At 37.7% G+C, this 27,722-nt stretch overlaps 3 protein-coding genes across 9 annotated transcripts; all 3 read right to left on the reverse strand.

Annotated features, from left to right (window-relative positions):
- Positions 1-27,640, reverse strand: LOC111321424 (adenosine receptor A3-like). Of its 7 annotated transcripts, none has more exons than XR_015992292.1 (5): positions 27,285-27,640; positions 17,818-17,959; positions 3,799-3,871; positions 2,692-2,770; positions 1-703 (listed from the first exon to the last, which is right to left on the reverse strand). XR_015992292.1 is itself a non-coding variant. In XM_088735425.1 (2 exons), exon 1 carries the CDS (start codon positions 13,207-13,209, stop codon positions 12,208-12,210), a length of 1,002 nt encoding a protein of 333 aa, XP_088591551.1. In that variant the 5' UTR covers positions 13,210-13,239; the 3' UTR covers positions 11,306-11,793; positions 11,995-12,207. The 7 variants fall into 7 exon arrangements, 1 of the variants encoding a protein (XP_088591551.1); XR_015992291.1 differs by having other exon boundaries at positions 3,799-3,951; XR_015992293.1 differs by lacking the exon at positions 17,818-17,959.
- Positions 13,522-16,603, reverse strand: LOC111321425 (adenosine receptor A2a-like). Its single transcript, XM_022924304.2, has one exon. It carries the CDS (start codon positions 16,277-16,279, stop codon positions 15,326-15,328), a length of 954 nt encoding a protein of 317 aa, XP_022780039.2. The 5' UTR covers positions 16,280-16,603; the 3' UTR covers positions 13,522-15,325.
- LOC111321451 (adenosine receptor A3-like) lies at positions 20,069-22,032 on the reverse strand. The gene has a single exon (XM_022924336.2). The coding sequence runs from the start codon at positions 21,290-21,292 to the stop codon at positions 20,318-20,320; it is 975 nt and encodes a 324-aa protein (XP_022780071.2). The 5' UTR covers positions 21,293-22,032; the 3' UTR covers positions 20,069-20,317.
- Positions 27,641-27,722: the final 82 nt, after the last annotated feature.

Below are 27,722 nucleotides of genomic sequence, written 5' to 3' on the forward strand. Positions count from 1 at the left end.
AGTGAATAAAAGGACAAACAAATAAAACTTTATTTCCCCAGTATTGTCTGTTCCTTTTCTCTTTAAGTATACAAATTTAAAAAAAATTGTTGCGCTTTTAAAAGGCCTGGTAACTAGTCAAAATATGAGCTATCTCTTTTACTTTTTTTTTGCGTAGGAGGGGTTGCCGAGAGGAAAACAATTTCTGCGGATTTGAACAGCATCTAGCATTAAACAAAAATATACTTGTTTTTTGATAGGAGAAAATCGTCAGCACGAACCGAGATTTTCCCCGCCAAAAAACTTAGTATATTTTTCGATCAAAAGTAGACAATTTAAAAGCGCAGACTTTTTTTTCCTGGAACAATTTTCTCGCCAAAATACTTGATATTTTTGCGAACAATTTTAAGCTTCTCAATTATTCTACTGAAGGGAAGATTTTTTTTTTTTAATTTTTCAGTTATTCCAAGAAATAATTTTCCCGCCAAAAGACCTATTTATTTTCCAAACTCTTTGTATTAATTTCAGTGGCCCTTTTAAAAGCGCAAACGTAGTACAGAATTTCCTCGAAAACAACACGCGTCTATTCGTGATTTCTTTCCTTATCAGGGGAAACGTGACTTTTGACAAGCTTTATTTCAGTCAAGAGAATTCTTCAATCCCGCTCTAGCATCATCTTTTCTTGAAGGCTTCTTGCTTCATACGATCTTGAAATCTTTCAGATCTAAAGAAATAAAAAATGATTTAGTAACAGTACTTTCGGGTATACACAGATACCATCCATTGAAGAGATTTTTTATTTGCGTTGTTTCGCCGGCGGTTTTAACCATAATACTAGATTAATTTTCAAGTTCACGATTGCGACGACAGACGACTAAAAATTAAAGTTGAGGAATCTTGAACACATTTAAAGGAGTCTATTAAAAAGATATTTCGAAGGTATTTTCCCCGGCCTGCAAAATATTTCTTCGTGTCGTCAAGCTGGCTTAGATTCAAAGAACAAAAATATCGTATGTAGCTGAAGAAGCAATTCTCATTCTAAAAATATTTAGTATTTTATTTGTTTCAAAGAATTGGGCTATAGACCACTTTCATAAATGGCTGCCGGATTAATATTCTTTTGTTTAAATTTAATTTGCCCGAGTGGCCTTGCTTGAGAATATGTATTCTTTTGAATTCTGTACTGGAGAACGAGGCCACCCAGGCAAATTTATATGTAAACAAAAGAATTTTAATCCGGCAGCCATTTATGAAAGTGGTAAATAGCGTAATTTTCTAAGGGGTAAAATCATGGCAACACACTTGGCATTGGCATTAATCGAGTCAGCTAACCTTTTCGCCCCCAAGATCTGATCATCAATTCTCCAAACTGTCTGTCATACATATCTTATGATTTTAGTTCTGAGATTTTTGCGTTAAATTAAACAACTGATATCTGATCATTGATATTTCTTACGCGCAAATTTTGTTATTAGAGGGTTGGTTACTCATGGGGGTGGAACGGTTTCACAAGAACGTCACAGCAAGCGGTAAAAGTTAACTCTGATTTAACCCACTTTCTAGAATTCTTCGATAAAAACCCTTCATCTTTAAATTGCGTATGGCTCAGGTCTACAGAGAACGCTTAATAAGGACATTAACTCTTTTAAAATAAATATGTGCGAAGAAACGATTGTAAAAGTTTTAAATCAAACTTGTGAATACATTTCAGTGATACTATAAAAATTTCGTAATTCAACTGTTTTCGTGATGACGAAACACTCCTTGTTATTTTGTTCTCAGGTAAACTAAACAAATCGACAGTGGTTTAGCGCGAGTCCGCAACTCACTCACATTTTGACCACTGTTATGATGAATATCGTTATCGATAAGAGCACAGACCACACTAAACCGTTTTCGATTTGTTTTTTACCACAATATAGACGTGAAATAAAACGATTCTTTCAGTGCGTGAACAAGATTTTTGTCAAAAAAGTAGACAAGGAAGATATTTAAATCAACAAGTAGTTCAAAGTCACCACTAGTTACGTTGCCATGGAAACTAGTTTCGGTGTCTTATTGGTACGACTCTGGAAAGTTTTCATAGCTGTTCTTTAGACCTTAAACATTCTCTCGCATTACCATCGTAATATCAAAGGCGAAAATGCCTTCAATTGTTGTTCAAAACACAATTGAGCAAATGCTTAACGCCCTTTTTTTTCATTTATACCTAAACTTCCCTGTTTGCAAATTTGATCTTCTTTTGTTTTTCCTTACCTTGTTTTTCCTTTTTTCCTTTAATCTTCGGAGGCGCGGTGGCCTCATGGTTAGCGGTCTTGACTCCGTATCGAGTGGTCCGGGTTCGTGCCCCGGCCGGGACATTGTGTTGTGTTCTTATGCAAGACACTTTACTCTCACAGTGCCTCTTCACCCAGGTGTATAAATGGGTACCGGCAATTTATTGCTAGGGGTAACCCTGCGATGGACTGGCATCCCATCCAGGGGGGAATAGACATACTCCTAGTCGCTTCATGCTACAGAAACCGGAGTTAAGCACCGACCTAACGGGCCACTAGGCTCGTAAACAGTTTACGAGCCTACTGTTTAATCTTCCCATTTAGAAATAATTCTTTTAAAATTGAGGGTGAAACACTCAAGTGCAACAAAAATTAAGAAAGATAAGGGTTAACCGTTACAGAAAAACCTAGAGCAGGAAATAAATAATAAACTGACCTGTATTGACTGTATATGTTTCCATAGAATTCATCTTGTCTCTTATCCATGCCATCCTTCTTGATCGATGTTCGATTGCCTTAAAAGTGATTTAGAAACAATTTAGTGACGATGAACAACCAGCAAAGATCTGAATAGAATAGGTTTAGCATTACACCACACAGCAGTAAAGTTTCATCATGCGGTCGGGGGCTGGCTCGGAGAAAAAAATCGGGAATTTTTGAGAATGGTTTTTATGAGAGGGGAGGGGAGGGGAGGGGAGGGGAGGGGGCATGATTCAACTTTACTTCTCCAAATAATAATTATTCCTTGAATTCTTTTTTTGCTTTTAAGACACATAAGAGTTGTTTTAGGATAGCCATACTACTAAGAATTTTGGGTAAGATTTTAACGGAGGGGCTAAATGGTGCCAGACTGTTTTTACCCCGTTGTTTTTTAGACGATTACTAAACTCAAAAACATTCAGAAGCACTCCCCAAAAAATATTACCTCATAGTAACAGTTCTTAGGCGCATACATTTCACATATACAAATTCTAAATTTAAAATTGTAATAAAAAGGGATAATTCCTGTCGAATAAAGTATTATCTGTAAAAGTCAAAATGCCCCCGCACTTCTTAGTAATACTTAGTCTAATTAAAATTGATAAAATATAAAAATAAGTTGCAGGCGTACTAGTTGAAATAAATCGACTTAAAAATAAATACTTTTAAAAAGCGACTTAAACGTAGTTAGTGACGGTGCGTTCCTAATAGTTGTTGCCAGGGTATCCCAAAGTCTCGGCGCAGCGATGGAAGCCCGATTTCCATGTCATTGTCATATTTGTTCGTTTTTGCCTCCATTCAGTTGTTTATTATTAACTATGAAATTCCACTGTCTGCTCAAATAACCTTTAAGGAATACCCTTAGACTAAAATACAAAAATATCCTCTTCCAGGATTACGATGATGCACACAAGTAACATATTTATGAAACCTCTAAAGTTTCTGAGTGCCGCTCATTTGGTTTTGTTCGTAACGGATGGAAAGAAGAGCTAACACTCTCAAAACACACAAAATTGTCAGTAAATTATAACGAGCAGCAGATGAGAGAAGCTAAATAACTTACATGAGTTCAAAGAGGACTAAACTTCTCTGTCCCCACGGTTTGAATCTGTTGACTTGCCATCGCTTGCTACAACCTGCGTGCGAGGACCGTTACACACCAAAGGTCGACATTCAAGACACCAAACATTTTAAATTCTACCGTCAGATGTTCTAACTGTCTGGGACAAGTAAGATGAAGAGTTTTCCGATCAAAAGAGACAATTTAAGGTTACAAACCAGGTAGAAAAGCATAGTTCTGACCTCCACGTGAAAAGATCTCACACAAGTAAAATGAATACTTAATGATCACAAATATCTTTGCAATTCAATTCGAAGTTTCCGCGTGCCTCACAATCAGTATTCAAGATCACACGAGGGGGGGGGGGAGACAGAATGTTTGACTTCTCGCGGGGATACTTCCATCCCAGCCTTAAAAAAAAAGATGGTAATGATAATGATAATAATAAAATAATAAACCGCACATTAACGTCATGCCATTAAGAAATGGCTCAATACATTTTAAGACGCAAATAAATTAGAGACCACTATACAAAAAATTAAAAAGCGTTTATCTTAATCAACACAAAAGATATGAAATATTTACCACAGATGTACACATAAGTTTACGTTTAACTGTACAACAACTAGTTATAACTCATAAAAAGTTGAAATCGTTCCGGCAACTGAAAGTACACATTTAAAACTTAGGTTGAAAAATTATCTGCTATATAACTGCCACAATGTGGAGGCAAAGGTGAGGAGCACCTTTAAAAACTTTAAAACTATCAGAGGTAAGGTACTTTTTTAATGTTGTTCGTTGTCCTTTTTCTAATATTTCTGATGGCACAAAAACTAAAACATTTCCAGGAAGATACATGTCGACCAAACTACATTTAAAATTTAGCCCAGATTATCAAACCTTGTCGCTTGTAAAATATATTATTCTCTGCTATCACTGGCTACTTCCCCGGAGTAGTTCTCGCGCATAATTAGTTCCCTGGTTTGTTTGTCTGTTACGTTAGCATCTCGCACACTTTCTGTTCTCTGATTTTTTCGTCTGTTACGTTAGCAACTTGCGCACTATCTGTTCGCTTGTTTGTTTATCTGTTACGTTAGCATCTCGTGCACTGTCTGTTCCCTTGTTTGTCTGTCTGTTACGTTAGCATCTCGCGCACCGTCTGTTCTCTGATTTGTTTGTCTGTTACGTTAGTATCTCGCGCACCATTTTTTTTTCTAGTTTGTTCAACCGTTACGTTAGTATCCCACGCAATGTTTGTTCCCTGGTTTGTTTGACTGTTACATTAGTATCTCGTGCACTTTTCGTCCTTTGGTTTGTTTGACTGTTACGTTGGTATCTTGCGCGCCATTTATTTCCTGGTTTGTTTAATTGATTCGTTAGTGTCACGCGCAAAATTTGTTCTCTGGTTTGTGTGACTATTGAGTAACTATCTAACAGCTTTTATTTCTGCTCTGTTTGACTGTTACGTTAGCAGCTCCCGCACTAGTTGTCCTTTGCTCTGTTTGACTGTTACGTTAGCACCTCGCGCACTATTTGTTATTTGCTCTGTTTGACTGTTACGTTAGCACCTCGCGCACTATTTATTTGCTCTGTTTGACTGTTACGTTAATATCTCGCGCACTATTTGTTCTTTGCTTTGTTCGACTGTTACGTTAGCACCTCGCGCACTATTTGTTATTTGCTCTGTTTGACTGTTACGTTAGCACCTCGCGCATTATTTGTTATTTGCTCTGTTTGACTGTTACGTTAATATCTCGCGCACTATTTGTTCTTTGGTTTGTTTGACTGTTACGTTAGTATCTCGCGTACTGTTTTTTTTTTCTAATTTGTTCAGTTGTTACGTTGGTATCTCGCGTACTGTTTGTTTCCTGGTTTGTTTGTATAGGTAATCACATGATTTCGAGTGCAATTTGGAATAAATAAGCACGAGTAAAGTTTTTCAAAGCTAACAAAATTGCATGAGCTCGTAGGGCGAGTGCAATTTGTGGTCTTTGAAAAAATTTACAAGTGCTTATTTATTCCAAATTACACAAGAAAATCATGTGATTATCTATTGATAATATACAGGAAAAAATACGAGGTAGCATCTCATAACTACGCAGAAGAAAAGCGCGCGCATCACGTGCAAAAAGAATTTATTCAAACCCTGCAAGTGACATTGACCTTGACATTGACCTTGATATCGACATTTACCAATCATTCTGACCAATCAGAGTGAATTAAGTGAAAACTGCATTCATCTTAAGCAATCAGAACTGAGAACTTTTTTCATGTCTATTATTAGACTGGTTAGTTAGTCTCGCGCAATATTTGTTCTCTGGTTTGTATAACTGTTGAGTAAGTATCTAACAGCTTTTGTTTCTGCTATGTTTGACTGTCACGTTAGCAGCTCGCGCACTATTTGTTCTTTGCTCTGTTTGACTGTTACGTTAGCACCTCGCGCACAATTTGTTATTTGCTCTGTTTGACGTTTACGTTAACATCTCGCGCACTATTTGTTCTTTGCTTTGTTTGCCTGCTACGTTGGCATCTCGCGCACTATTTATTCTTTGCTCTTTGACTGTTTCGTTAGCATCTGGCGCCCTATTTATTCTTGGCTTTGTTTGGCTATTACGTTAGCATCTCGCGCACTGTTTGTCCTTTGCTGTTTATCTGTTACGTTAGCATCTCGTGCACTATTTGTTCTCTGCTGTTTGTTTGTTACGTTAGCATCTCGCGCACTATTTGTTCTCTGCTGTTTGTTTGTCTGTTACGTTAGCATCTCGCGCACTATTTGTTCTTTGCTCTTGGACTGTTTCGTTGGCATCTCGCGCACTATTTATTGTTCGCTTTGTTTGACTGTTACGTTAACATCTTGCGCACTATTTGTTCTCTGCTGTTTGACTGTTACGTTAGCATCTCGCGCACTATTTAACAATTGGTTCATGCTTTAGCGTGCACTATCGAGTTATGGAGCACGTGGGAAGTTTGGAGAGTACGAAAGAAGCGTAAGAGTTGCCCGAGGCAATAGCCGAGGGAAACTCTAGCTTCTTGAGTGCTCTCCAAACTTCCCACGTGCTCCATAACTCGATAGTGCACAGCTGAAAGCATGAACGAATTGCTTTAGAACATAGCCGGTGGAATTGTGCATCAAATCCGACGCGAAAAACGGACAATGCCGAGTCTCCTGTTTTGTTGTTTTTCTCTTTTTCTGCCTCATTTAAGAACTTAAGCCCAAGGGAAAAGGTCGAAAAATTGTCTTCGTTTTTGGGACTAGTAGGCCGAGTCTCTGTTTGTATCCATTATTGTCTCGAAATATATTATTTTTCCCCGCGCTTACAATGGCCGCCCGCGCAAAAAAGAAAATCTGGCGAAGCGATTTGCTCACGCTATCAGCGTGCACTATCGGGATTTCAAGCACGCTTACGTATACTGAATTTGATTGCGCGGCTCTGCTAGCTATGTTCTAATTGTTCTTTGCTGTTTGACTGTTACGTTAGTATCTCGCGCACTATTTGTTCTCTGCCGTTTGACTGTTACGTTAGTATCTCGCGCACTATTTGTTCTCTGCCGTTTGTCTGTTACGTTAGTATCTCGCGCACTATTTGTTCTCTGCTGTTTGACTGTTACGTTAGTATCTCGCGTGCTATATGTTCCCTGTTGCATTTGACTGTTCCGTTGGTATCTTGCGCACTATTTTATCTCTGCTGTGTTTGACTGTTACGCTAGTATCTCGTGCATTATTTGCTCCCTGGTTTGTTTGACTGTTACGTTGATATCTTGCGCACTATTTATTCCCTGGTTTGTTTGACTGTAACGTTGATATCTCGCTCACTGTTTGTTTCCTGGTTTGTTTGACTGTTACGTTGATATCTCGCTCACTGTTTTTTTCCTGGTTTGTTTGATTGATTAGTTAGTGTCACGCGCAATATTTTTTCTCTGGTTTGTATGATAAAAGCTTTTGTTTCTGCTCTGTTTAACTGTTACGTTTGGATCTCGTGCATTATTTGTTCTTTGCTTTGTTTGACTGTTACGTTAGTATTTCGCGCACTATTTATTTACTGCTTTGTTAGACTGTTACGTTAGTATACTGTGCATTATTTTTTCTCTGATCTGTTTGACTGTTATGTTAGTATCTCGCGCACTTTTGTTCTCTGTTTTTCCCAATTGTTACTTTGATATCTCGTGCTCTATTTGTTCTCTGCTTTGTTTGACTTTTATTTTGGTATCTTGCGCATTCTTTTTTCTATAGCTTGTGTGACTTTTTCAGTCTGATTGACTCTAATTGATGCGATTTATTCACAAATCGCACCATTTTTTGCTCTAAATCGCATCATGTTACGCTTGACTGAGTTTTTGACACATGACGTCAGAGTCTTTCTGTTTTGCATACAAAATAAGATGTAAAAGCGTTTCCGGTTCCGTTTTTTATTGAAAAAAAAACCGGCTCAGTACTGCATCAGTAAAATATTTGAATTGACCAAGTCCTGTATTTGGGCGATTTCAAAATGGGTGTAATAAAGTGGCAATTGAACTTCGTGTCGTGCAATTTTGGTCTGAAATCATATTTGTGATTTCAAATCGAACTCGCGCTGCGCGCTCGTTCGATTTTGAAATCACTCGTATGATTCCAGCCCTAATAATATACATGAAAAAATTTCTCAGTTCTGATTGGTTAAGATGAATGCAGTTTTCAGTTAATTCAGTACAGAAGAGAGTTAATTCAGTGCAGAAGAGGGTTAATTCAGTGCAAAGAAAGAAACAAACCAGACATTCTGATTGGTCAGAATAATTGGTAAATGTCAATGTCAAGGTCAATGTCACTTGCAGGGTTTGAATAAATTATTTTTGCACCTGATGAGCGCGCTTTTCTTCTGCGTAGTTATGGGAAGCTACCTCGTATTTTATGCACTCGTATAACCATCACCCAGCTGCGGACATTATCAAACGACATACTATCTTTATTTACTGAATAATTTTTGGTTCCCTACTGTCATTGCTAAAAACAAACAGATGGCAAATGTATTCTTAAAACATAACCTCTGTGGAAAATTTGCATATATCAAGAAAGTTGAAATGGTAAATTGGCCACCGTAACGATTACAAAAGCTGACGTTTCGAGCGTTAGCCCTTCGTGGAAAAGTCTAAATAAAAATCCCATGGCGACAGGGCAAAGGCATCATGTTAAACATTTAGCCATGTCACCATGGCTAAATGGTGACAGAGAAACTAAACAGAACACTCGAAATCTGTTTGGCTCAGACTTCTTTTACTTATGCTTCAGTAAAAGCTCCTTTTTAAGGGCCGTGCTCCCCACGGAGGCTCAGCAAGCCTCGTAAGTTCAATCGATCCGTAGAAGGTTCGTGTGGACGAATAGCGAGACCTGAGAAGGTTTACGATCGCATAAGCCTAATAACTCCTTCACTTTCTTAATGAAAATCATAAACTTGTGAACAAATCTACTTTAGGTAGTATCATTGGCCCTAAATTCGAAAATGGGGAACGTTGGAAATCAGCCTTTGTTATGAATAATTTAGGAAACCTCCCGATTTGCGTTCGGAGGTGGACGTAAAACATTTTGAAAGCGGATAATTTCTCGTAAACATTGAGGTCGGCTGCCTGTAAAAGTTTCCGTCGAATTGCTGTGAACATGTTCTTTTAAGTCATGGTAGTCCATTCCTACAGTTTCCCTACAGTTTCATCATCTGATGGTTACTTATCATATTTTCATTGTTTGATACTCATTTTGCAAAGATTCTCAGTCGATATCTTACACTGCTTTGTAGACAATCGCTACGTACAACAATAGCACTACTTCGTCCTCAGAGCACGAAATGTAGTTTCTTTTACGAAGTTTCTCCTTTCAACAAACTTTCACATGGACCAGCTACAAGTTATTAAACGTAGTGTGGACGAAACCTTAGTTGGGTAAATCAGCTGTCGAACACCTTTGCCTTCGCTCTATTTTGTCCAGCGATTACGACTTTAAACTGAATTGAAGAAAGAAATGCAAATTTTTGTCGAAGGAAATGGTTGTTATCCTCACAGTTTCTTGCCGGTTATAATGATCGGAGGTCTTTGTTCCTCTTGGAATATGACACTAATTTTTAAGAAAGGATTTACTTTCAGGACGGCCAATAACAGATGAGGCAACTTATGAAGAAAGCTTGGCTATTGGCTATTTGTTTTTATTAATGATATTGTTGTGCGTAAATCGTTCTTTCTTAAATTGGCAATATTGTTTTCGACCGAATTCATCAACCAGGAGACAAAAATATTTAAGCAAAATTTACACGAAAGAAAGCGCCCTATTTCTCTGTTACTCTGAGCAGTTTGGGAAGAAAGAAAATCACTGAAATTTGGAATCGAATTATGTTTGACGTTCTAGGATTTGGTTTGGCTTCTGCAGTTTTGCTCGTCACATTTGGAAAGCTGATTACAGACAGCTGGTTTTCGTACCTTATGGTGGCCATCATTCATTTTCAAGTGGCTATGGCTTGGCTTGGCCTGAAAAGACCTCTAAGTATCGAAGATGACGATCAGTACCTAGATAACATCGACGCTGAACATTTCAGGCACGATAGCTCTCGCGAAAAAAGCCGGTTAAAGTCATCTAAAAAGCATTCCAAGTAATTTGAAATAAAATCCAACTAATTCAAAAAGGATCCTATCAAGAAAAATCTTTTGATATAAGATTGGAAAATTTGCGGCAGTGAGTTGTTTATATGATGTTCGATGATGTGGTCATTTTGCAACAAGAGAATCCCTGTTCACATGTCCACCATCTCGCCAAAGGATTCAGCTCTGTCTCCTGATCTTTCATTTATACAAAACTGATGTTACGAAAACTTTGACTGAAGTGTCCGTAAAGTTATTCCTGGATAGCACTCAACCTCAAACGATTAGCTGTTGAATACCGTCTAAGACGAGTAGATCAACCAGCTTGAGGGTCAAGAAACCAGGAGGGTGACCATTGGCACGCAGGCCCAACACTGGCCCAGTATCGGTACACACTCTCAATACTGGTAAACAGTCGCAGGTACACAGGCTAAGTAGTGGTACAGAGGCAAAATATTGATACACGGTCTCAGTATTGGTACACAAGCCCAGTGTTGGCAAAATCCGAGATGCTGTTCCTTCATATTATTGTACGGTTGGTATGACAATTATCTACAAACAAGCAGACTGAAAAACTTTCTGAAAGCTGATTGTTGTACTCACCAAACTAATTATTCCACCGTTTTTCTCGTCACCTGCGATTCAAGATGGCCGTCATTTACGTTTTGAACTATCCAAGATAAACAGCTTAGGGTTTCAAATGACTGACATAAATCAGACTTTTACATGAAGATTCCAAACCTTAACTAATTTAATAACCAAACAGTCCTCATAAGTGCACCACAACTAAAGAAACTACGAGAAAAGGAAGCCTGAAAAAGTCAACTTCGGCGGCATTTTCGAGCATTTGCTTTCATTGCAGTTCATCCGTAAAGATACTTCATTATCTAATTAGCAAAGGTTTAGAATAATATGAACACTTCAAAATTTTTAATTTTTTGTTCATGACTTCACTTTGGATGCAGATTTGAGGACGGTGAGCTTACAAATAAAAAACTGAAAGCGAGAGATGCTCAAAAATTGAGGCGCCACAAAATTGGTTTGGCGAATATCAACTAAGTTGAAATTGTAAATTGGCCGCCGTAAAGAGTTAAAAAGCTGACGTTACGAGCGGAAGCCCTTCGTCAGAGCGAATGGCGAATGTTACGTGTTCTTATGGGTTAATTTATGTAGACAAAAGCTTTTTGCTGTCTCTGATAAATAAAACACTTAACACTAATGATAAGGACGACACGTCACTGTCTTTTTAAAGTTCCTAAAATGCGCAGATATCTGACTTCTTCGGTCTCTCGCATTCAAACAAACGTGAACCTTGCCAATTACAACTCGAGTCTGCTGCAGCCTGAAATGGCAGCGTACCGTCTAAACCGCAACTGGTCCTTTTTGCTATCATTTCTAATGCTGTAAAAAAAAAAAAAACAAATCGATGGTTATGCAGTGTTATGACACGGGAGTTCCTCGATAAAAAACAAACAAATCATGTTACTTTACGAATTCGTTCATGTTTAAATACATGTCATATTTACGCAATATCTGCTTTTCTGTTTTCTTGGAACTTCTAATGCAAAGAAATGCAAATCAAGCTGACTCATCATTTGTCACCTTTTCACCGCCGCACACTTATCTTCCATACAGTATACCTAACAGTTGTTCTTCAATTCACTCATCACGTTAAAAAAACTCAGTTTCAAATAAAAATCTGTTTTTTAACGTCGCTTCGCGGCTTACTTGCCGCATTTTCTCTCGTTTGACTCCATTCAGTCTGTGAACAGAAAAAACGTGCGTATAGAATATCAAAAATGACAGGACCTATGATTAATTTGACGTGCGGTTTCTCTTCCAGGCCAAGCTCCGAAGCATGTCCATTATAGCGCATCGAATGTGTCTCACTTTCCAGCAGTAAATAAAAGGGTTCAGAGATGAATTAAGGTACAAGATACTCAGTGAATAAAGGAAAAGTTCCTTCAAAGAGATGTTCGAACCGTTCATCTTAATGGCAGCTAGGGAGATAATATGGGGCAAATAGCAAACCAAAAACGCGAGATACACGTAAAATGTACCAGATACAGAATTGAAGAGGCGATCAAAACTTAGCATGGAGCACGTTTGTTCGCCTCGTTGCAGCCGCAGTGTCTGAATCTGAATCTTGTGACGTCGTACGACGAAATAAATCTTGGTGTACATCAGAACTGTTAGGAGAAGACCAATAACTCCACCAGTTATACGAATTAGTCTTTGAGTTTCGTAAAGATTCCAGAGTGTTAGCAAAGAAACAATTCCGCTCACAACCCATACCGATATCACCACAGCAACAACACGCTTGTGGGTCACAACCACCAGGTATCTGAGATGAAGTTGAACAGCGAGGAACCTGTCTGCACTTAGAGCTACAACACCCAGGAACGAAGCTGTAGAAAACAAATTACCCAAAATCTGAAAAATCATAATGGTTTCACAGCCAGAATCGTTCTGTTGCAACCAGTTGACCAGAAGTAAAGTGTAAAATGGCTGAACAACCAAACCAAGGCCAACATCTGAAACAGCAAGACTCAAAAGAAACGTTTTCCAGGTCTGTGGTGGCGACGAACATCTTCGTATCGCGTGGATCATTAGTGCGTTCATTATGATGGTGTGGTAATTTAGAAAACTGTTCAAGACACAGTTATTGATATACGTTAAACGCAAATCTTCCAAGTCTAAGGACGAGGGATAATGCTGAAACAACTCGTCGCAAAACAGTTCGTTCATGACTATTCGCTTCGAAGACTTCCTCCTGGGAAAAAATATTTCCTTCGTCATGTGTTCTGGCTTGGGCATTCAAGGAATTATGGGATACGAGACATCTGGAATGCGACAAAGAAACGAACTATTCCGCTTACTATCAGAGTTTGGAGACAAACTTCCTGTAGCAGTGGGTTACCATTATCTGCTTGCTTTTCCAATTTTAAAAATAGCACAATTAGTTTTTATCCCAACGTTTCTTCTTCATATTTGGTAAACGCCCGATAGCAGTTGAGTTGGAAAACCAACGAAGATTAGTAACTTAATCAAAAATCCCTCAGCAAGTCAACCTCAGATGTAAAAACAATCTCTCTTTTCAGTTCAAACATAACCATCTACGGAAAGGGATGACAGTTATCGCCAAAATTTTAATAGAATTTCACCTTTCAAAAAAAAGCTTTGACATGAAACAGATAGCTGAATAGGATTTTCACTCAGAAGGTTCATTATGAGAAGGTTTTTCTACGAAGTGTGCACCGCAATTACAATTACAAATTACAATTTTTTTCACAAATGCTGATATATTCTTAGTTCTCTATCATGTACATAAGGTGCTTATCAGCCTGAATTGCACATGAGTGCAAAAAGGTCGTCCACATGCAGACTTCAAAATGAGCGGCCGCGTAAAACTGCAGATCGTCAACTATTTCTCATAAATGTATAATTATCGCGGCAAATTGTAATACTGAAACAAAACGTACAAAGAATCGTCGAAAAATGCATTAAGATCTACGCAAAATGTAATAAGGCATTCAACGCGGCCTATGATAACTTTTCGACGCAAGCTGTAATAACTTTTCAAAGCAAAATGCAATAACCTTCTTGGCATAGAGTAATAACGCAGAGTTTAATTAAAGAAGGTCGGTACGTCTAACAGTGACTAGGATCACATTCATCGACATTGAAGTTATGAGAGTGAAGGAAATGATGACCAACTAAGGAAGCTCTTGATTATTAGATAAATTCTCCTTGTGAGCACCTTAGGAAATGTATAGAGAACAGTATGGAGAATATGCATTCTGATGTTAGGATGTAATGTATGAATAAACAAACCCGAGTCGTTCATAAGCTTAAGAAGTGGATCCTCTTCATAGCATTATCTAAACACCTGTGAACGTGCGACGACTCCAGTCCTGAGCGCGTTTTACTTGAAAATAAACGAGAGTCGCAGATGATGGCGAGAGCAAAGCCTTAAAAAGCCGCACGCTGAGGCGTGCGACGTGCGAGAAGAAAGAAGAAAGGAAGAAAAGAGAAAGGGAGGCGGTCATCTGATAAAATGATTATTGACAGTGTTGGGTCGGGTCGAACGGGAAAATACTGGCTCTATGTTTTTTGTTTTCATCCGGTCCTCCCACTTTGTCAACGGCATATATTACCACGTAATCTACGTCACGTAAACGCAACTGTGACACGATCATGCAGATTTTGATGTACGAATATACTTTGTATGTAATTTGAGAGATAGTAAATTTTGCGTTGTCGCATAATAAGGCGTAAAAAAGATATTGCACGTTACATTTTGCGTCTCTGTGTTCATGTTTTTCGTTAGTATAGCATTTTGCTCACTAAAAATCATGCAATGACAGAGTCAAAAACGCATAGCCAAGCAATTCAAAACTGTTGAATAACCAAATACTTTTTTAGACATTATTGTTCACCGTCTTTGCTGGCAAAGAAACAAACCGGCGATTGACGATGAAAAGGGAAAGGACAGATTTTGATTTCCCTATGCAAACAGAACGTGTAGCGTGTACTTATCTAATTATATCCAAAAAAATTAAGATAAAAATCTCCTTTGCAGCTTTAGTGTTGAATTTTCTTCCGAAATTAGTCCCAATGTGATGCATGAATTGTTAAATTTCACTGTGAATATCTTTTTTTTTTCCCTTCAAGGCGCTAAGCCTTGATTAGTGATCTTGAAAACTTGAGCGTAAATTATTCAAGTTTGGTAATTGAAATCTGTGTCAATCTTCTTCATTCAGTTTTTGATATCCTTGTTCCTTTTCACGTCATTCTTTCTATTGAAGTCTTTTTCCGACTTAGTTAAAAAAATAGCCTGTGTTTTTCTACATTTTGAAGTTAATCTGGCTTGTCCCAAACCCAACGAGGGTTTTAAAATTTCGCGATGTGGCGCTTCATATATGAAATGACATCAAGAAGGACTGAATAACATCTGCTGATGTTGTTGAGATACACGATGTTTAGTCCAAGGCGTGTTCCGTAGTAAGTCCATGATAGTACGTCGAATGTGTCTCATCTTCCAGCAGTAAATTACAGGGTTCAGAGATGAATTCAGATACAGCAGGGTCAATGAGAAGAGAAAAAATATTTTTATAGAGGTACTTGAATTGTTAGGCCCCAAAGCTTCCAAGGAAATTAAAAAGGGTACATAACAAACAATAATAAAGACGTATATGTAGAAAACACCGACAGCAGAGCTTATGAGGCTAGAAAAATTCGCCCTCTCTTCTGACTGTAGAACTCGCAAAGACTGAATCTGCATCTTGTGGCGTCGTACAACAAAATAAATCCTTATGTAAATCAATGTTGTCAGAAGAATACCAGCAATTCCGAAAAGGGAAAGAATTAACCTTTGTGCATCGAGCAGATTCAATAATGTCAGTAAAGGAACAGTTGCACTTAACAGCCATATTGAGATCGCCACAGCGAAAATACGTTTGTGAGTCACAACCTCCTGGTATCTGAGATGAAGATGAACAGCTAGGAATCTGTCTACACTTACGGCCACCACACTTAAGAAAGAAGACATAGCAAAAAAGAATGCAATGTTCCTAAAAATCATATAAGTATAACAGTCAGGATTATTCTGTCGCAACCAGTTGATCAAAAGAGAGGTGTAAAGTGGCTGAACAAAAAACCCAATGCCAACATCGGAGGCAGCGAGACTCAAAAGCAAAGTCTTCGAAGTATTCGGCAAGGACGATGATTTGCGTATCGCTAACATGGTTACAATGTTTGACACAATGGCGGTATGTGTGAGGAAATTATTTAACACACAATTAGCGATGTAACTGGAACGAAGATCTTTGAAATCGGAGATGGATGGAATATACTGCAACAGCTCTTCACAAGACAATTCGCTCATGATAGTAATTCTCGTATCTCAATTCAAGGAAAACAAGAAAAAAATCCTGAAGCCTTCACTTGCCAACTGCACGATTGAACTGAACGAAACGATCAGGGCGGCACTATTCAAACACTTGACCTTTTTAATATTCCGTTTGCGTCAATTTCGACGTCGTATTATCAACGGCATTGTCTATTGTTGCAGATCTCGCTAAGTGGGAAGGTACACGTAAACGTCGTGCTCGTAAAAATCAGGTACTTGTGTACCATCGGTAAAGTAAATAAGACACTAGCAAAAGCGCATCTACATCAATTTTTCATAACTGAAGAACTGTATTGAACGAGCAATATCTTGCACCGATAGCTCTGAAAGTGTGCTTTGTCTCTCTGTCTCGTAGAGACCTCACAATCAATTGTTCATACAATTACTTCCAAGTGTTAATAAACAAAGTTGCACTTTGCCTAAAGACCTTGTAATTACCCGTACTATCGCATAACCCATGTACTCCTCTATTGAACAACTCACAATAAAAAAAAATCCTAGTATCAGGGCCGGAGCGAATGGCGCGAGCCCCTGACGGCCTCGCGGAAAGCATTCGGAAAGAAGAAACGAAAAAAAAAAAAAAACAAGAAACAAGAAATGGGGCGAATTGTAAATGGTTTTTAATTGGGTAATTAAGTCAGGCCAAAAGGTAAAAAAAAAAAAAATTCATGTTTGTTTCTCGGGCCGTGAAAAAAAATTATTTGACACTCGCTCATGACGTACGAAGGGCCAAATATTTTTCCATCCGGCCCTCCCACTCTGTCATTTTAAGTAAATAATACTCCATTAGGTAGATTTTTACAAGAAAGGCACAATGAAAGATGGCGTCAACTTAGTTCGCACGAAAATCTAATGTCAGATTGTTGGTCAAGATAAGTCACGTTTACAATCGAAACGGGAAGTCATAATTTCAATGATTACTTTAAATTTGCAAAGTACCTATTTAGTGATCTTAAAAACTTGAGCATAAATTATTCAAGTTTGGTAATTGTAAATCTGTGTCAATCTTCTTCATTCAGTTTTTGATATCCTTGTTCCTTTTCACGTCATTCTTTCTATTCAAGTCTTTTTCCGACTTAGTTAAAAAAATTGCCTGTGTTTTTCTACATTTTGAAGTTAATCTGGCCTGTCATAAACCCAACAAGGGTTTTAAAATTTCGCGATGTGGCGCTTCATATATGAAACGACAAAAAAAAAAAAACTTTTGCAACTTTCAGTGTAGATTTAAACCATCGTATTCAGACTATAGACGACAGTTGCTTTTTGGATGGTTTAATTAAAATTTTGAACTTCGACAAATAACATAACAAAACAAATCAGGGATCATTGTCGGAATTCGAGCAACTGCGCACCCACCCCTCCCCTAGCTTAACAACAGCCTGGTCAACTGATAACAAGTTATGGTTAATATTGTGTTAGGGGAGGAGCGGGTGCGCAGTTACTCGGATACAGTCACAATGCCATTGTTTCCTAAGAAAGAAATATAAACAGAAATAAAATGAACCGAAACTTACTCAGTTTCCCTCACAGAAGATGGTCGTCGAGAGAAGATCAAAAGCTTGTCCATTCTATCCTTGCAATTGACCGGCGCACACATAATGGTGCAAACGCTGTGCACTAAGTTATCCCTCATACTTCCTTCTCTAACTACGTCGGCTGTAGCAGGAAGAACGAAACAGTATCAAGTTTCAGCAGTAACGAATTCCTTCCATTTAAGAGGCATAAATGTACTATAAACAAGTCTCGCTTTTTGCCTGATTAAAAAACCAAATCCAAAGTTGCCATTTCAGCCTGTCAAAAGGAGGTGCAGGAAAATGTTAATGAAGAGGTCGCGATGCGGTCTTGCATCTGTTGCGAGTTTTCTGAGTAAATCACAAAACGAAGTGAACGAATAAAAGGTGAGAAGTTTTTACTTTCTAAAGAAACTGATGTTCTATGCGGGCGTGAAACAATAACGGTGAAAAAACTACCGAAACGAATTTTGAAAAGTTGATGCTTCCAGCACCAACCGTTCGTCAGAGCATTTCAGTATTCGCTATGGTAGTTTACCAACCATTAGCGCAGTTTTCAATTGATTGACGAAAAACCAAAACCAAAGTTATCACAGCAGCGTCACGTTGACCAAAAGCGTGGGAAAAACGCGGCGACCAAGTCGCGTCTGATTGGTTAGGAGCATGGCGCAAGTTTTCTAGACCAATCACAAACCGAAGTAATGCACACTGAAGACCAACCAAGGATTGACATTTACGTTAAAAAAATATATTGTTAACAGCGAATGCAAATATTTTCGATATACTGAACTAACGGCTGTAAGAAGACGAAGAGAACCCAATTTTGTCGTTTGACAACTACCGTGAACGTTTGGAATCCATTATCTAGTAAAACTGAAAACGTCCAACTATAGATCCAAGGATCTACATTTAAGAAATTGAAATCCGAGCCATTTTTTCTGACTTCGCACATTTGAACACTAAGAAATATGCCTTATTGACCAAGCGTGAGGTCAAGATGGCTGGATATTGGCCGAGTTCTTTTTGTGCGTTTTTAAAGACCGAGATGAGGTCAAAGTCATTAAAACCCGAGAAATAAGCTTTGTAAATAATAAACTCTGAACAGTTTCCGAAATTTCTGTAATAGTTTTGAATGTTGTATTCACATAAGGTTGTTGGTAATTTGCTATCGACTTGCTATTCACAAACTGTTCTCGTATTTTCTAGACATCCTGCATGGCAGCGTGGGTCAGTTCGGCGGCAAATCGATAGAAATTGTGATCTGTAACTTAATAATAAAAAGCAAATTTTATGTGAGAAGTCCCTGCTGTCTGGCTGAAATAAGCACCCGCGTCGCTTTGTCACTCTACCCGAAACTTAAAAGTGGGTTGCTATTATTACCATATGTTCGAGTGCAGGTCCCAGCCCTTTCTATTACACAATAAAATGGCAGGAAGAGAAAAAAAAAACATTAAAATTCTGTTTAATAGTTTCGCTTTTTATTCTTTGAAATTAATAAGAAGAGACCTACCGGATGGAATTTCAAAGAGATTGTTTACATGACAAACCTGAGAGATTATTTGCCGATAGACATCTAACTCTTTCATGAAAAACGCATTCACGGCTTCATTGCGGAAAGCCGGATAATTTCTTTTATCATTCATAAAATAATAACTCCTCGGTAACGCTCAATACAGCGCTGTAAACAATATTCATAAGGTTCAATACAAGTTTATGCCCTTTCAAATTATAATGAGATGAAAAAAAAAAAACAGTTGAATGGTTGTGAAACTTGGAAAGGAAAAATGAAAAGAAATTAAGATTTCAAACATCCAAATCTCATAACAGCCGGCGAACCTTGAAGTCTTACCAACAAGATCAGTTACAATATTTGCCAAAAATAAAATTTTTATCCTAATTGATAGATGACACTGACAAGATATCTCATTAATGTTTTAAAAGCTCGTGTAGCTCATCTTGACTTCACTGTTATATTAACTTGAAAACTTGCAGAGTAATTTGTAAACAAGCCCGCGCATTAATCCGAAGTTTACACTCCAAACTGAACGATTTTCCAATAAATCAACAAACGGCTGTAAAGGGGGAAAAATTGCTCAACCAAGACCTTTATTCTCAGTCCGAAACTTGGGGCGTATTTTTTTTTCAAATTTCCATCACTTTCCCATTTCGTTTCTGTACAGGATATGCGGCTCCTTAAAATTAATCGTCCGTAAACGCGGGCTTTACAAACAAAAAGCACGAAAGTTCACCATAATTCATGTTCGTCACCATGTAATTCTATTTTGTAGTTGCATTAAAATAAGAAAGCTTCCGCAGGAGCATTGTAAGATTTTATCTAACTGAGATCGCGCAAAAATTAACAAGTTGGGTCACTTTGTAAAATGTCAGTTCGAAAAACTTTGTATTGACGCTTTCAGAAATCCCGCGTGACTAAATTGGTACAATCATCTTTATTTCATTCCAGCAATCTTATAACATACTACAGGTTGTACTTCAACGTTTTTTAGTCAGCAGCACTCTCAGTGGTGACGGCCGATCGATGCCAACTCGAGTATATTTGCTTTCTGTTCCAGGGCATGTTCCTCAGTGTGTCCATGATAGCGTGTCGAATGTGCCTCATCTTCCAGCAATAAATTACAGGGTTCAGAGATGAATTCATAAATAAAAAAGTATACGAGAAAAAGTAGAGGACCTTTGTAGAGTTATTTGTCACAGTTGTGTCAGCTAAAACCAAGCACATCATGTAAGGCAAATAGCAAGCCACAAAAACGAGATACACATAGAATATACCGAGTGCAGACTTCAGGACGTTCACCGTATTTGCCATCTCCACCTGCCGTAAACGCTGCAAAGACTGAATCTGTTTCTTGTGGTGTCTTACAGTCATATATATTTTCAAGTAGACCGTTGTTGTGACAAGGAAGAACGACAACCCAAAAATGATCAAAAATATCGAGTGTACTAGAAACGGAACCCAGAGGATCCATGATGTAAGAAACACACTTAACAGCCATATTGAGATCACCACAGCAACAACACGCTTGTGAGTCACAAGTTCTTGGTATCTGAGATGAAGTTGAACAGCTAAGAACCTGTCTACACTTACAGCAACTACACCAAGGAACGAAGCCATAGAAAACAAACCCAATGTGATCCCAAACATGTTGAATGTGTTGCAGCTGGGGATCTCTTCCACCAGGTTCTTGATCAAGAGTGAAGTGTAAAACGGCTGTACAAGACAACCAACACCAATATCAGAAACAGCGAGACTCAAAAGCAATGTTTTCAGGGTCTTTGGCAACGAAGAAGTTTTTCGAATCGCGTAGATAGTTACAATGTTAAGCATGATGGCGGAATGCGACAATAAACTGTTTAAAATACTGTTTGAGATGTATGTAAAACGGAGATCGTCAACTTCTGTAGTGATGGCGTAATGATGCATCAAAACTTCGCACGTCGAGTTCTGCGAGTCATTCATGATGTGGACATATGCGACTTGCCAATAACTGAATGATATTAGAGACAGTCCTTTTAGGTTCCAGAGCAGAGCCAAAAACTGAATGACAATAAGACAGAGTCCTTCTAAGTTTCAGCCGTTAAAGGGAAATCACAACTGAACTACGGGACTCGCTCTTTGAAACAATGGAATGCTTTGAATTCAGTGACCACAGTGTTGATTTTTTTTCTGCATAAAAATAGCCCATTTGGTGACGTATATTATTATTAGGAGACTAAGCCTAATGAAGGTTCAATACAGTCGAACTGCCAATCAGTAAAATGTTACTACTTTTAAATGCGAGCAACCTTTCCGATGAAAACTGCATCAATATTTGCCACGCACAGACTTTAATACGCCTGTGATACAAATCGTAACTTTTCCTCAATATTTTTTCGTTTTGGCAAATGGACTGCCCAAACGGAACATTCTTATCAGACGGTTACAAAATAAAAAAAAATACTTGCAGGTCACGTAGTTTGGAGCGAAGAAAAGCCTAGAAGACTTCCTCAGATTTGGTCAGCTATGAAGCCTTTGTGTGTCAACCGAAAGGGACAATAAGGAAAATGAAAAAACTTAATAAAGACAAAATCTAAAAAAAAACTGACCACAACGGCCTAAAATACCGAGTTGCAATATCAATTCAAACAAACAAAAAGAGTTTCAAGTTCTCAAAAGTGCTTCGTGGATGTAAATGACACACCAGAGCACTTCACAGCTGAATCGCAATAACGTTACTATAAGAACACACCAAAATTCAAAGTACCAGTAAATTAAAACGCTGTTTGAGAAGACAACGGAGCTTTCTCGTACCGTGTTTCCTGTTTTGAGTAAATGGCACTTGAGAATCCCATTACTACGATAACATCAGCATGATTCCGTGGCTAATCACCCATAAAACTTTAAATAACCAAAACGCCGGCATTCTTTTGTTAAATAAGTGCGAAGGTTTTGAACTTTTATCGTCTAAATAAACGTGGGAAAAAAACCTCTACAAAAAGGTGTGTAAAAAGTAAAATTGCAAAATTTTTACGAGACCGAAATGACAAGTTAACATTCCTTTTAGAAAACATAATAAACGGTTGAACTGTCGAACTATCCTGGAGCCAATAACTTTCTATTACTAAAAAAAGGAAATAAAAGTCGTAATGATTACTCAATTGGTGTCATAGGTTATTCCGGGAGCCGTGTGTTTTCAAATTTGACTGGCTCTGACGCGTTAAATACTACAATAATGACTAAAAACAGGAAATATACCAAAATAAGGAAATTTTAGATTTTATTAACTGCTTGCCGTATCCAACCAGTATTGCACTGTGGCTGTAGAAAATGATCTAGAGACGGTTCCTGCAGTCGTACATCACAGCTGATATTAACTTTGAAGTTTAATAAGCCTAAAGTTGAAGGGAGTGCCCATAAATTGTTGCGTGACGAGTTGTGAGTTTGATGAAGAACGAGTAACAAAGCCAAAAATTGTTACTTAAAGTAGACCCGCACTCTACTTTTCGCAACAACTTTCTTCAACCCGCAACAAATCATTTTGTTGCGCAACATGTAAATACGCAAGGCGAAATACACGAAAAATCGACCCAAAACTTGCACGAAACAATTTTGCGCGACAAGTTGAGAGGTTTGGGTACCTCGTATTTCGCCGCCTTTATAACTACAATGCCTAGTTTCGAACCCGAGCCATATTCCGCGGTATGTTCATGATAGCCTGTCGAATGTGTCGTATCTTCCAACAATAAACAACAGGATTCAGAGATGAATTCAGAAATGTGAGAGTCATCGAGTAAAGAAAAAATTTCGTAATAGCAGTACTTGAAACGATGACATAAGAGGCCACGAAAACTACAAAAAGAGGTAGATGACACAACAAAAACACGACATGCACACAGAACACACAAACTGCAGTCTTTATGGCACTGGCAAATTTCCTTGCCTCTTCAGTCTGCTCTGTTTGTTCCACCTGCAGGGCGTGAATTTGATTCTTGTGCCGTCGTACAATTAAATAAATCTGGATATAAAATACTGTTGTTACAAGGAGACCTATAGAACCAAGGACGAAAGATATTACACTTTGGATGGAGACAAATCCCGCGAACGCAATCAAAGAGACGAAGGCACTTGAAAACCAAACGGATAACAACACAACAACGACACGCCTGTGAGTCACAAATTCCTGGTATCTGAGATGAAGATGAATAGCTAAGAACCTGTCTGCACTTATTGCCACAACACCTAGGAAGGACGCTTTAGCAAACAAAATACTGAGCAAGTCAAAAACCCTGTAGATGGGGCAGCTAGGATGGTTTTGTTGTAACCACTAGACCAGAGTAAGAAAGTACAGCGGCTGCCCCAGTAAGCCAACACCGATATCAGAAACGGCAAGACTGAGAAGCAATGTTTTCAAAGTGTTCGGTAAAGAAGAAACTTTACGTAAGGCATAGATGGTCGCAATGTTCATCATCACGGTTGTATATGATAGAAACACATTAAAAACGCAATTGACGATGTAGGTCGAGCGAAGATTTTCCAATTCGAAAGTCTGTGGGTAGAAGTCCAGAAAAATGGCACAACTTATATTTGTCACGATAAAAACGAAGTTTTCTGACCTCAAGGAATTGAACGGTTGATAAAGAATACGGTTCGTCAGTCGAGAAATAAATAACTCGGTCTAATTCACTGTCCCCTCATTAATTTTACACGATGAAGTCAACTCAATATTCCAGAGCTTACGTTTTCAAGACGTTCTGTTTACACAACTTTAATTATCTGCAGTTGGCAGTGAATAATTGGTACGGTTTGCTATAAATGGAGGTATTGAATTTTTTTCCATTAGTGAAAAGAGTCGCACCAGGAGACCAAAATTGAATAGAATTTATTAACCTACAAGCTGCCCTAAATTTGGACACAGAAACTAGCCTTCTTTTTGGCATTTGACTGTTTTGTTTGAAGTATTTGTAAGCACTGTGCAAAAAAATGTAGTAGGGGTTATTAATTTAGCACTGTTAAAAGCAAAACATTAAACTAAAATAGTATTCATACATACAAAATCAGCATCCAACACGATAAAATTGGGTAGAATTAAAAATTAGTGTTAAATAAACATATTCACTGACAATTTACAAAGCCAAGTGTTAAATAAACACAGCTTGTGTCAAGCTCCAAGAAATTGAGATGAAATGTAAATTTTTATTATAAGACAATTTTTAGGAAGGAAAACAAGAGAAAGTCCAGAAATTTGTGTAGAATGAGAAGGGGGGGGGGGAGAAAGGGAACTAACTATAATTATAATAATGGAAACTTTATTTGTGTTTTTAAATGTACAATTGTAAATCTCACTACGTATAGGCAATTTACAAATGCTGCTTGAGATTGGCTTATTCAACACACACACAAAAATCAAAATTGCATCAAATCTGGGTTGTCCCAATTCCTATTTCTACAACAAAAGACGTAATATGTTGCTCTAATAGCTATATTTATCATTTTCTTGATTATGTAAAGTTGCTGCTTTTTGGCAATGCCTATGTCATTCATCATGCCTAGGAACATAGAGCATTCATCTGAGAAAACACCAAGGGAGCTCATGGAGAGATTTACAAATTTCACACATCTGAAAGTTCTACTCATTTCGTTAATCAAGTTCCGATATTTTTATTTTTTACGTACTGCATTGTTGTACAAGTTAGATTCGAAACCAACTGTTAATTCTAGAACATATAGGCACTTGGACTGGGTTAGGAAAAGAATATCTGGGCGATAATTTCCCCAGTTATTATTGAGGAAGTTAGAAAACCAGTAACATCTGCATAGATTGAGGAGCTAACATTAATTACAGGTTGAAGGGACTTGGCAATGAAGTTAAGGATTGGGTCATGTCTACAGGTAAAGCGATCAAGGCATTGTTGACAACCAGCAACAACATGAAGGAGTGACTCAGGATTAAGGAGAAAGCTGCCGAAAAAAACAGCAAAGCATGGGCCACTGCGGTGGGAGCTTGAACAGAGATACCCTAATTATCAGGTGAAACAATACAAAATTATTGTGGATGTACTCAGAGGTTATATTCAAGAAATGTTAGAAAGGCACTTAAAGAGCTAGTGGGAAATGAGAGCGACACAACAGCTCTACAGATACAGAAGTCAGTCATCGCAAGTTCACTCAATATTGCAAGGCACTTTAGATTTTGAGATAAGGGATATTAGATGTTTTATCACATTTAAGCATTATCATGATGATATAGAACTTTTTAGTATTTAGATTGAGGATTTTATTAAATAGTAATTACATTTAGGACTAAGGCTTTTATGATTAGGAATTGCCATAGTTAACTCAATATGGCGAGGCACTTTAAGATTGAAATAAGGGATATTAGATGTTTTATTACATTTAAGCGTTTTGATAGTGACATATGGAACCTTTAGTATTTTGACTGAGGTTTTTATTACATAGCAATTAAGTTTAGGAATTTCATTAATAGGGTTTCATAATTAGGAATTGCTATAGGAATTTTAATTGTAAGGACCTTGGTCGTTGCACTGATTGGTTACAGCTTGCTGCCCAATCATTGGATAGGATATCTGGGCATCCAGAAGTTTTTACTGCCATAATAATAATAATAATAATAATAATAATAATAATAACAATAATAATAATAGTAATAAAAGATATTTGAATTGACCATAAATGAGTTTTCAGATGTTTCAAAAGATAAGTAAATTTTTAATAATTAAACTTGAGTAGTAATGTTAAATCTTGTCCATAAAGTAACAAAAGGGCTACATTTCTTAAGAAACTGTGGTGCTACATTGATGGGGGAGTATAAGGTAATTTTGGTTTAATCAACTGAGTTAATAATGTAAATTAGCCACCATAAAGAGTTTCAAAGCTGATGCTTAGAGTATTGGCCCTTTGTCAGAGCAAAGGGCTAATGCTGATGAAGGGCTAATACTTGAAACATCAGCTTTGAAACTCTACTATGGCCAATTTTCATTATCAACTCAGTTGATAAAATAACCATGTAGTGACAAAAACTCTTAGTAAGATGTTTGTGTGGGACAACTTAACCCAAATACAAACAAAACATAATTTGGTTTTATCAACTGAGTCGATAAAGTAAATTGACCACCCCGAAGGGTTTCAAGGCTGATGTTTCAAGCATTTTGAGTATTAGCCCTTTGTCAGAGCGAATCTGACAAAGGGCTAAATAATGGTAATTGAACTGAGTGGAGTGCAATTTGGGCTGAAATCATACGCGTGATTTCAAAATTGGACGAGTGCACAGCGTGAGTTCGATCTGAAATCACAAGTATGATTTCAGACCAAAATTGCACAACTCAAAGTTCAATTACCACTTTATTACATCCATTTTGAAATCACCCCAATACAGGACTTGGTCAATTCAAATATTTATTGATGCAGTACTGAGCCGGTTTTTAAATAAAAAGTGGTACTGGAAATGCTTTTACATCTTATTTTGTATGCAAAAACAGACTTTGATGTCCTGCGTCAAAAACTCAGTCAAGCGTAAAATGATGCGATTTGGAGCAAAAAATGGTGCGATTCGTGAATAAATTGCACCAATTAGAGCCAATCAGATTACAGGGACCACCAGTGATTTCAAAATGGATGTAATAAAGCTCGAAACTTCAGCCTTGAAACCCTTTACGGTGGCTAATTTAGATTATCAACTCAGTTGATAACACCAAATTACCTTGTTACTCCCACCGATGCAGCACCACAGTTTCTTTAGAAACTTACCCTCTTTACACAAACTTCATATGCCTGACATATCCGAAGTCTCTTTCAAGTACAGGTTATGTTTACAGAGATGGGAAAAATTATATACAAAACTCTGTTCAAATCAAAACTTTTCTGATTCTTTCTGAAGTTTCTGATACTTCATGCCCTCTTAAATCTGAAGGCTTTTGCAACCTTATCCTTAGAGACATATCGAAAGACTGCTTACCTTGATCGTACGGTTAGTCTGTGACGTGAAACCTCTCTGAGGTCTTTCAAGTTCATTCTACTTGCTTGCATTTTCGTGCATTTTGACGCAGAAATATTAATCTTACTGCGCCAAAATTTATGCTATGCTCTGGAAAGTTTGGAAAATAACACTCCCAAATAAAAAGCCACATTTCCCTTCATGATGAACTTGAATTTAATGTAAACTCATTCCATTTCCTCCCACTTCCTGGTGAAATCGCCTTATTAACGCACTTCGTTCTCCTTGGTCAGTTGTACTGTTTCGAAAGTATTACTGTGGTGTAAACATCATAGAGCGCTCCAAAATTGTCAACAACACACAAAAACTAACAACCTAGCAAACAGATAAACAAGTATACTAACTGCCAAAACAAAGCAGTTTTCATCTTTAATGATCATTTCCGTGTCTGATATCGTG

Source organism: Stylophora pistillata, chromosome 10 (genome assembly GCF_964205215.1).
Source record: "Stylophora pistillata chromosome 10, jaStyPist1.2, whole genome shotgun sequence".
NCBI classification, from domain to species: domain Eukaryota; kingdom Metazoa; phylum Cnidaria; class Anthozoa; order Scleractinia; family Pocilloporidae; genus Stylophora; species Stylophora pistillata.